This window comes from Sinocyclocheilus rhinocerous, unplaced genomic scaffold, assembly GCF_001515625.1.
Source record: "Sinocyclocheilus rhinocerous isolate Xijiao unplaced genomic scaffold, SAMN03320098_v1.1 scaffold1084, whole genome shotgun sequence".
Taxonomy (NCBI): domain Eukaryota; kingdom Metazoa; phylum Chordata; class Actinopteri; order Cypriniformes; family Cyprinidae; genus Sinocyclocheilus; species Sinocyclocheilus rhinocerous.
Genome location: NW_015656001.1, coordinates 858,340 through 869,733, shown reverse-complemented (window position 1 = coordinate 869,733; position 11,394 = coordinate 858,340). Strand labels below are relative to the sequence as shown.

The window sequence follows — 11,394 nt, the reverse complement described above, 5'->3', positions numbered from 1 at the left end:
AATAAAAAAAAAACAAGTGGGCTCCCCCAAAGTCCACGGTATAGTTCGAACACTGGATGGATGTTTGCTTCAAGTGATAGGCCAGGTAAGTGAAATTGTATTATCTTGTTGTATGTATGTCGTTTTCTTTCCGTTTTCTGACTAAAAGCAACAAAAAAGCCATTTTAAAGTGGTTAAGCAAATAATAATAATAATAATAATCGGCAGGGATCCCAGACCAATACAATTAGTGTGCCTCCTCTATTTTAAAACCGAGCCGCCACTGCATTAGACGTGCCTTCATTTCTTACAAAAACGTGTTGTGGTTGTATGATTAACTGAATGATTAACTTGTATGCCAGGGTGTTCACTTGCTACATGGTATTAGCCTGCTGTTACTTTTTTACTTAAAAAAAAACAAAAATTAAATCAATTATTTAGTTCAACACTGTGGATTTTTTTTTAAATATCCAGCGTTCTTTAAAACTCGTGTTTCTCTAACTCACATACTTCTTATCATACTTCATACTTCACATAATTCTTGTTTCGTAGAAACCATAGACTGTGGTAGAAACAAATCAATGTCTGCAGTTCAACCTGTGACCACACGGTGTCTCTATTGCTTTTTACCATAGACTGTGCGTTTTACCCAATAATGTCTCAATAACGGCAGCATTTCAGACTAACGAAATGTTTATTTTGTTGCAAATGAATGATAATTCCAATTTAAATCTAACCCAGAATAAAATTAAAGACCAGAAAAGACCCATACGAAGAAGTGTAATTACATTCTAATATGGAAAAATAACTGTGGTACCTTTTTCTAAGTACTGTACATGCTCATTAGGAGATTTCACTCTTCTTGACTCTTACTATTATATTAACATACTGAAAAATTAAGATTAATGCTTCAAAATATCTTCAATGATGATCCACAGGAACAGACAGGCCATGAACTCAACATCAAGTGACTACACTCTCAAAGGCCTTGTCACACTGTTTTCAATCTTATCCACCTTTTCTCATCTTCAAGAGGCATTTAAAAAGCTAACTAGACCTCAAATATAAAAAGAACGCATTATTTAAATGAAAATGAAAGCATGAAACCAGGAAAACAAAAATGAAAACGAAAGAACCAGGAATATTCACGGACTCACTTATGCAGAAACTCTTTTGTAAATTTCCCCAGCTGGGTATGAAATACAATACAATACAACAACTGTTTTCTGTGCGAGAAATGCTTTCTTTTTCATGCTGTTTCTCTAGAGTATGAACCCTAAAACAAAAATAATGAAAAAAACTGCCTCTATTGTTAAATATTACTATGTGCGTGCGTGTGTGTGTGTTTAATAACTTGAAATGCTTATGTTAATGTTACAAAATTATGTTTTCTAACCATTTTAGCATAAGAACACATAGAAACTGGTCACTTTCACTGCTCAGGTGTTTCGTTTATTGTAATGAAGTTATAAAATATCTGATGCCGAAAAATCAACAAATGTTAAAAGAACACAGGACAGTACCCAGACTCATAAATACAGTATTTATATATTACAGTACACAAGAAAAAACAGCAGGGCCTTTGGTCTGGAAGGCTACATGGAAATAAAAAGAGTTTAACTCATTGCTACAGTTAATAATTTTTTTTTAATATAACCTCTATAGCTCACATAAACAAATGTTTTGGCTTAGTGGAGTAAGGGCCATTCCTTTACAGATGCTGTTTATTCAATAAACAACAAGCTCCTTTTTCCCATAATGCACCTGAAGGCAAAATAAATCCACTGAATTTACCAGGCACTGAGAATGAGGCACTTGTGCACCTGGCTAGCGAGACTGAGGAGTGGCACGTGGAGGATGCTACACATGTTGATTATTAGGACTTCTCCTATGCAGTGGAATCTGATGGCTTCTTGTCTTTCTTCTTTTTCTTGGTCTTCTTGGCCTGGCAGGGTTTGCACACGCAGCACAGGATGCAGGGAGAGGCCAGCAGCAGCAGTGGTGACGTCACTAGCACGATGATGCTGACGCCCAACAGTATACCGACCACCTGAACACATCACAACGACCCAAAACACACAAACTCAACTGGGATCTCACTGCATGCGAGTAGTTTTCATCTAACGTCATGATAGTAACGGTCTAAGCTTGCGGATTAAAAAAAATTGTCAACTGAAAAAGCTGCAAAGATGGGTGCTTTCTAAAACTAGACACCAGAGACATTTGGAAATTGGTAAATGTCTGACATAATGAAAAACAGTGCAAACTGGCATTCCAGCTAACCTGTGTCCTGTTCCACATGACGGAAGCTCTGGAGTGCCCCAGCTTGTTTCGGCATGGTCCTTTATCATAATGTCTCAGAAATATATCGCCCTGTAACCATAGGGACATTTACATTTACTCATTTAGCAGACACATTTATCCAAAAAGGCTTACAAATGATAAATGGCAAAACAAAACAAAAATGTAAAATATTATTAAAAATTTTAATTAATATTATATTAAAATTGAATTAATTTTGTTACATTATTATTATTATTATATATTATTATAAATATGTATTTAAATATATTCATATATTATTATCATGCATATTATCAAGAAATATTTATAGTTTATTAAATGTTTTAATTTTAAATGATTGTAATTATAATAACAATAATAATTTATTTCTTTTAGCATTATTATTACAATTGAAAAATAATATTATATTAAAATTGAATTAATTTGTTATATTATTCTTGAAATGTAATTAAATATTTAAATATGTCCATATTTTATTATTCATATTATTATCAGTAGATACTTATAAATATTTTATTAATTTTCATTTTCAATTATAATAATAAATGTGTTTTCATTTTAAACGATGTAATAATAATAATAATAAATGACTATTAAAATGGAAAGTTGTTGTTATTATTAGTAAAATTGTTACAAATATTAAAATTAATACAAAAATAATATATTAAAATTTAATTAATAGAAAAAAAATCATCACACTTTATGGTTGTTATTATTATTATTATATTAAAATTGAATTTAAATAAAATATTTAATGAAATATTTATCTATTATTATTATTATTCTTTTAATAATACTTGTAATTTTATTAATTTTCATTTTGAATTATAATATTAAATGTGTTTTAATTTTAAATTATTGTAATAATAATAATAATAACTATTATTATTGTTGTTGTTATTATTATACGCATGTCCAAAAATCAAGGTGTGCCCATAGTGTATTGCTTTTAATATCATTGTTTAATCATGGTACTTTGTCCCAAAAAATATACATTAATGTGGTACTGTGATTGATCATTCATTGTAAAAACCATGGTACTTTATAATACCATGGTATTTCTATTGTCGTAGTGTCCAAAATCTGTGATGTTGGTGGCAGAACATTTGTAAACCCCTAGAATCACTTACATCCAGATTCTGTAGGCAGTACCAGCAGAAGGTGTGTTTGCAGCTCTTGCAGAGCATCTGCGCGCAGCCCTGATTGCGCTCTATATAGACGCCACACATTGGACACTGTTTAATGGCTGCATCAGTATCAGCGCTGCTCAGTGCACTGCAGAGACGACACACAGAGCACGTTTACAGGGCCGTGTTATGGAACTGAATGATGAACAGTTGTTCGTTCGGTGGTAAATCGCTCACACTGACCTGTCTGCTGATGGTGCCATCAGCGGCTGGTGCTGGGAGCAGGAGTGACCATCTATCCAGGGGCTTCTGCAGCCGCAGCAGAAGGCGGCATGGCACGCGGGGCAGGGCACAGGAAGCGGTTTGCCTTCGGTTCCGGGCGTCACACTGCACACGGCCTGACAGTCCAGCATGGGACACCAAGCCTTACTGGGGTCTAACTGAACTCCTGAAAGAGACCAAAAGAAAAACTGAGGTTAAAAAAAAAACATTCGAAGCCAAAAAAAAAAGGAATGTGGCAAAGCCAATTCACTTGCTTGCAAAATTCACTTCCTCACTGACAATTTTTCATTGAGGTTTACTGTTAACAGTCACAAATCCGGGACGTTCTTGCGGTCTCAGGAAGACTTCTGCAAATACTAATGTCACAGTTTACTCTGACACCACAGACAAGTCTAGACGATTCCTAGCATTTTGGGGGCAGCTGAGATGCAGACAGAGGCAGTGGAAGAAGAAAATCCCACAGCTTCTGCTGTCTGAATAAGCTCATTGTTTACGCTTCTATAAACGCTGAGCTGGACCCTGGCAGACACAAACCAGCAACCAGCAGCACACTCACACTTGAGCCGTAGGATAAAACCGTTTCTGATTCTAAAATATACAACTATTGACCATAAGCTCATTTTTGTGTCAGAAACGTCAAAATATTGGCATTTGTGGACAGTATAGACCAGGGGTGCCCAAACTCGGTCCTGGAGGGCCGATGTCCTGCAGAGTTTAGCTCCAACTTGCCTCAACACACCTGCCTGGAGGTTTCTAGTATGCCTAATAAGAGCTTGATTAGCTGGTTCAGGTGTGCCTAATTGGGGATGGATCTAAACTCTGCAGGACATCGGCCCTCCAGGACCGAGTTTGGGCACCCCTGGTATAGACGGACATAGGAAGCTATCAAGTCATGTTTGAGTAATATCTTGTGTAAGATGACTTCATCTGTTTTTTTTTTTTTTGAAGGCAGCAAAAATGCCGCCTTCTCTTGCTGTGATATCCCACAATCCAAAGATATTTTATTTTAATAATTGTTTTTATTATAAGAAATTTCAGTTTTTATGTTTTCAGCGTTTATATTAAATTACCAGGGTACCAAGTTGTGCCAAGTTAATGTGCCAAGAAGCTGCTGCTGTGGTAAAATTACTGTCTGTACTGTCCTACAAAACTATGCCAACATTGGAACTGAGGAAAATGTTTTTTGATTGAATATTGATTTCAAATCAGTTTTCACACTCTGAACAAACGCCATGTTTCACACTACAGATCACAGTCTTAAGAGATCTGATTTTTGTCATAACTTAGTTTTGATTGATTTTCAATTGCTATATTTTAAACTAGAGATGGAAACAACACAATATATCACTAAAATCAGCAATAACCGCTGACTGACATAAATAGTCTAGTAAGCATAAAATTATGCCTCTTTATAACTCACATTGCTTGTCTAGAACTGTTTGTTCCTGCCTATCATAGTCCCTCTAGGATTTTCAGTGATGGTTACAGTAACACTATGGAAAGCGGCACATAAATGCATGCATACATACATGGACAAGCACGTACCTCTTTCAAATCGGAGCCGCTGATAGAGCTCAACCTGATCGCTGGGGGCAAACAAGGCGAGCTGTACAAAGAAGGATATGAATTTATATTCAGGTCATGTCGGAACGCGTCATGTTTGAGCTACAGAACTGCACATGAATATGTAGGACATAATATACAGTCAGCTGGTCAATTTCGTGAAATGATCCTGCTTATCACACATCTACATAGTAAATAAATAAATAAATTAGATGTTGATTTGAGTAGAAATTATTGTATTATATGACACAAGAAAAAGACTGAAATAACACAAAAGAGGTCAAAAAAAGTGCCATGTAGACAGTTTAGCATGTATATGAAACGTCTGAGTGTCAGAACAGAGTTTTCCAGAGACCAGAGTCATGATGCCAGGTAATATTTATATTACTGTTGAATCACTGTACTTTGATTTATGATGCATTAGTTCACAAAACAGGTTGGTGAAGATCATGAGGGGAAAATAATACTCAGACGTGTGGAAACATTCGACAGTGATGGAAAACATTCATGATGAATAAAGCCATTGTGTTCTTGCTGTGGCAACCTTTGAAAGCAAAATGAACATTTAGGCTAAACAAGCCCGGACAAATTTCATCAACGCCGTTTGAGTTCACTTTGAATCTATTTTAATTTGCCATGGCATTGTCATGTGGTTGCTAAGGTTAAGGCTAATTTTGTGGCTAGGGTGTTCTGAGTGGTTGCTTTTGTGAGTCAACTCCCAAACTCTGTTAATTTACACTACTGTTCAAAAGATTGGGGTCTTTTAAGAAATTAATACTTTTATTCAGCAAGGTTGAGTTAATTTATTAAAAAGTGTCAAATGTTTCAAATAAATGCTGTTCTTTTGAACTTTCTATTCATCAAAGAATCCTGAAAAATGCATCACAGTTTCTACAAAATATTAAGCAGCTCAACTTTTTCAACATTGATAATAATAAGAAATGTTTCTTGAGCAGCAAATCAGCATATTAGAATGATTTCTGAAGGATCCTGTGACACTGAAGACTGGAGTAATGCCATCACGGGGATAATTTACATTTTAACATATAATAAAAAAAAAATTTTTAAATGGTTATTTTAAATTGTAATAATATTTCACAATATTATTCTTTATCTGTATTTCTGATCAAATAAATGCTGCCTTGGTGAACATTTGGTGAGACTTATTTAAAAACACTGAACAGTTTTGACCCCCAAACTTTTGAACGTTTAAATGCAAGTTTTTGTTTTTGTTGATGTTGGGAAGGTAAATCGTAGGTCTAATTGATTCAAAGTAATTAAAATAGATGTTTGGTAGTGGAAGGATTTCCGTATTGCCAGTGTGTGCGCAGTCAATATTTGTAGCATGAACTGTGGAACTGGAAACTGTTGTTGACTGAGAAAGAAGAACTGCGAGCGAGATAGACAGAAGTACCTCAGAGTCCAGCAGAGTTCTGGTGTTCTTGCAGGCCGGATCAGGGCAGGTGATGGCACTGCCTGCGCCGCCCCGAATAGCCAGCTGGACATATTGTCTTAAACACTGCAAACACAACACAGCTGTGACTTTTGTACAGTCTGTCTGTCTAATCATGAGATACTTTTATAGTTTTTGTAATATTTAATATTTTCAATTTTCATTACAGCTTTAGTAATTTTGGTTTTGCCTTTTTATTTTTACAATTAGTTTTTGTGCTATTTTAAGAATGTGTGTATATAGTTTTTATTATTCATTTCCGTTTTGGTTTTAGTCATGTTAGTACATCAAGTTAAATAAAAATGAAAAAATGTTGCCTTGGCAACTAGCTGAATTAAAACAAGCTTTTAAATTTTATTTTAGTTAACTTTTATTTCAAGTAATGCAATTTTTTTTATTCTGTTTTTAGTTTTCATTAACTATTATATCCCTAGTCAGGTTAATCAATGTTCAGAATTAGCTTATCAATATTTATGCTTTTCAGGGGAAGCAATTTTTGAATGGAAGTTGGATTCCAGTAGAATGTTTTAACTTAAAAATGCCACACTTCAGCTTAAAAACCATTAAAGGTCAAATGATTTGTAAGTCTGACCCACAAGATTTGTTTCAGAGAAATAGGCTAGATTTGGCTAATCTTAAATAGCATGTGAAAGAAAATATCCCCCACTCGGCGAGACTGAACACTATTGTGCTTTGTTTACTGCATTTCCACATTTCCCGTCAAGCTTGTGCTAATAAACCAGACCACAGCTAGAGATAAACACCTGCTTATGGAGCGATGTTTGTGAACATGATTTTCCTATATCACTAATACTTGCGTATGTAATAGCAACTACATATTCTGCTGCATGACAACACACTTCAGTTTTAAAGATAAAGATTTATTCAGCAATGCTCTTACCTGCACACAGAACACACAGTTACAGGACTGCAGTGTGCTTGTCTCCAGCTCAGGACAGTCGGTCAGGCAGAGTTTGCAGAGGATTATGGCTTTTTCTGCCTCCATGCCTGCCTCCTCTTGTTGTTTAGCCCTTCAACTTCAGAAATAGTGGAGTGCCGTCCTCCATGCTTCTAAAGAGAGGAACAAACAAAGCGGAGGTGGATGGATTGCAACGTTTCAGTTCTAACGTCAGAAAGGTTTCAAAACGCTTATTATGCACTGCAATTGAGTAATAATGGAAAAAAAGCTCTTCGGCAGAAATGTGAAATCATTCTTCTGAAGTCAGTTTTCAATAGAATCACACGCAGACAATACAGAAGCATTTAAGGACTGTAAAAACTCACTGTTAGTCGGAAGCTCTGTTATTAGCCGACTGTCTAATCTCATTTGTGTTGTGTACACCAGCTCAAAACCTGCTCGGCCTGCTCTCTTAATGGAACACCAAACGAGTCGGTCCGGAGGAACAAGAGATCTTCCACCCAGAATGAACTCACAGCTTTATGAAGTCTTCCAGTCAACATTCACGTCCCGCATGGCGACCGAATCCCAAACGGGAAGAAGTCATAATAACATAATCCAGGATAAAGCTAGATTAGAGGGCCCCGCCTGCCTCGACAGGTCAGAAAAATAGAGAACGTCATAAAAGCGTGAGGTGGAGAGAACGGTGACATTTTTATCCATGACACATTTGTGCTATTTACATTTGTCTCCTCTGTCACGATCAATGTGCATAACATCACTGCCCTAAATGTCCGCTGTCTGTCCAGTCAGTATTGATTGGTGAGACACGTGCGACGTCCACTGACACTTGTGAGTTTTTTCCTGCCACGTCATTGTACTTTTGACAGAGAGCTTGCACTGCTTTTGGAGTTTCACCCCTTGTGACCGAACAGGAATAAAGATTTAGGAATAAATGGTATTAGGAAATGTGCTGAATCAGTTTAAGTACGTGCGTGTGCGTGTGCGTATGTGTGTGTGTTTGTATAAATAACTGAAAAAGCAAAAACAGGACTTTTTTTTTCCAAACACCAAATCCCAAACCAAAGAATAAAGGATCAGAAACAAACGGTATTAGGAAATGTGCCGAATCAATGTCTGGCAGGAATATGATTAACGTCCTGAATCTCTATTGATCAGCCTGAAAACACACTTGGTCGCACCTCATAAAGTGGGTCACTCAGTAAATCTAGGAGAGCTCTCTGGCAGTTCTCAGCAGTGAACATTATTTGCATATACTTTGGTTTTGAGCACAGGGAAGTGAATCACATTTCTTTGCCAACAATGATTAATATCATGATGCAGTGAAATCTTGCCAAATGAGGATCCAAAAATAATCCAGCTCTATAGTCATTTTAGTAAATAACTATTCAGTGCTTATTTTTGATGTTTGTCTTTTTTTAGACTTCACCGTTTGGCCAAAGTAATACTAATTAAACAGGACAGCTGATTTAAATTGTCTGATTTAATTCTTTATTATCATAACCTTTTATCTAGACAAGAATAATGCATGTAAGTCTGTAAGCAGTGGCATAATATTATACCATATCTGCACATTTTCTAAATCCATCAAATTTGCAGTATACAATACACTGGTAAATACTATAGCTGCATCCCAAACGACATAATGTGTGAGTAGGTACTACATTTAATAAGGAACTTAGTTTGTGGCTTTTAAAGAAGTATGTTCTACATAGTATGCTTGTGTGTAGTAAGAATGCAATTCAGACATACTACATCAGCCATGCTGACATTGTCATGTGACCTACAGCATCAGTTACGCTGCTTTACTAGAATCTAGTTAGAAAGTTACTAAACCTAGCACTGTATATTTCAAATATTGTTGGCTCCTTGACGAATGGCTTTTGTTTCCCTTTTGAAAGTCGCATTTGGATAAACGCGTCTGCCAAATGCATAAATGTAAATTCATGACTCTTCTCCTGTGGCCTCATGGGATAGTTACTCTGAGAGTCCATTGGATGCGCACTTCAGAATCTTGGTGGAAGAATTAATTTGCGTACTTCACCTATTTTACGTTTACGTACTTTGTCGCCAACTGTTTAGTAGGAAAGCAGGCATACAGCATTTGGAGAGAGTGCATGTTAGATATCCCACAATGCAATGCGTTCGATATGACGAGAAACCAGAATGCGTACATTTTAATATCTCCTTGATTCACTTAACACAAACTTTATAACAATACCTCTATTTACTCGTTGTAACCATGTGACACTGTAGCAGATTTCTCTTCATGTAAAAAGTAATAGGCAGCATGTACTGCGCAGTATGCAGTACACTAGAATTCAATTCAGGGCAAGTCCATTGTCCGATGTGACGTCGTAGATCTTCTTCCGCGTTAATAACAAACAATTCTGTCAATAAATGTCAGTGTTATTGTAACTCTAGTACGGTTACTGTCAGGCATAAAAGACACATTTAACATTCTTCATTTTCACGCAAACACACTACAAGAAAATCAGCTCAAATACAGACCAGGTAGTGCCGTAAAGGGGTCATATGATGCGATTTCAATTTTTCCTTTCTCTTTGGAGTGTTACAAGCTCTTGGTGCATAAAGAAGATCTGTAAAGTTGCAAAGACTAAAGTCTCAAATCCAAAGAGATATTCTTTATAAAAGTTCAGAGTCAGCCACACCTACCTAAAACGGCTCGTTCTAACACGCCCCCACATATCTACCTCACGATGTTTTTGTCTTGTCGCTCCGGCCGGACAGGGCATCACAGTATGGTAAGTGGCGTAACATTTCCGTCTCACGCTTGAGGTATTCGGCCAATCATAACGCACTGGATAGCTGGCCAATCAGAGCACACCTCGCTTTTCAGACCGATGAGCTTTGTAAAAATCGACGCGTTTCAGAAAGGCGGGGCATAGAGAAACAATAATGTACAGTATGTGGAAAATAATGTGTTTTTTGAACCTTAAACCGCATAAACACATTTCATTACACCAAATACACAAAACAATGTTCTTTTTTAGCAACATCATATGACCCCTTTAATGTGTTGCCTACCTAGACCGCATTTTTGGGCATAACAGGCACCCCAAAATCGGAACGTGACTATGACGACTTCAAATAGTTCGGTATTTACCGTGGGTGTGGTACAATATGTTTTGAGACGCAGTAATAAACTCACCTCATCTTTCACTGCACTCGTGTCTGGAGTCTGTGCCGCGGCTCCACCGCAGTGATTATCACACGCGCATCTGATAATGAAGATGCTGCTGAAGATTCTTCGATGATCGACAGACAGTCTGGTTTACATCCCCGCCCATTCACCTCGATCATGAAGAGGTGCAGTGAGTTACACCCGTCGTGTTCCTCAAGGGTGCGTGGGTATTTGTGTGAAGTTATCGGACTGTGTTAAAGGGTTTGGCCACTTCCTGTTTTCTCCTCCTACTGACGTTTAACGTTAACTCTTTCACAGATGAGTCTTGGAATATTTTCAAATTGTGCTTGGAATTTAAATAATAATAATAATAAATAATAATAATTAAATGCACTTTATATTGAGAAATAAACATACATTTTATGTTGCTTATTTAATTACTTAATAAAATGTTACACATAATATTAAAATAATATATTAGTATATAATTTTTAAAGGCACACTTTAAAGTGGATTTAAAAAAAAAAAAACTTTAATCCACTTGCCTACAGTAATGTAATGTTTTCTATAGTATTATAGTTGGGAATTATATATGTATATATATATATATATTTTTTTTTTT

The 11,394-nt window shown here is 36.2% G+C and overlaps 1 protein-coding gene and 1 pseudogene across 1 annotated transcript in view; both read right to left on the bottom strand.

The window, feature by feature from the left end:
- LOC107719155 (squalene monooxygenase) overlaps window positions 1-1,847 on the bottom strand; it is a 10,250-nt gene extending 8,403 nt beyond the window's left edge. Inside the window, exon 1 of the mRNA XM_016526525.1 lies at window positions 1,803-1,847. Coding sequence (XP_016382011.1) covers window positions 1,803-1,847 — 45 coding nt within the window. The remainder of the gene's footprint in view (window positions 1-1,802) is intronic.
- Window positions 1,504-7,775, bottom strand: LOC107719141 (E3 ubiquitin-protein ligase RNF144B-like; annotated as a pseudogene).
- Window positions 7,776-11,394: the final 3,619 nt, after the last annotated feature.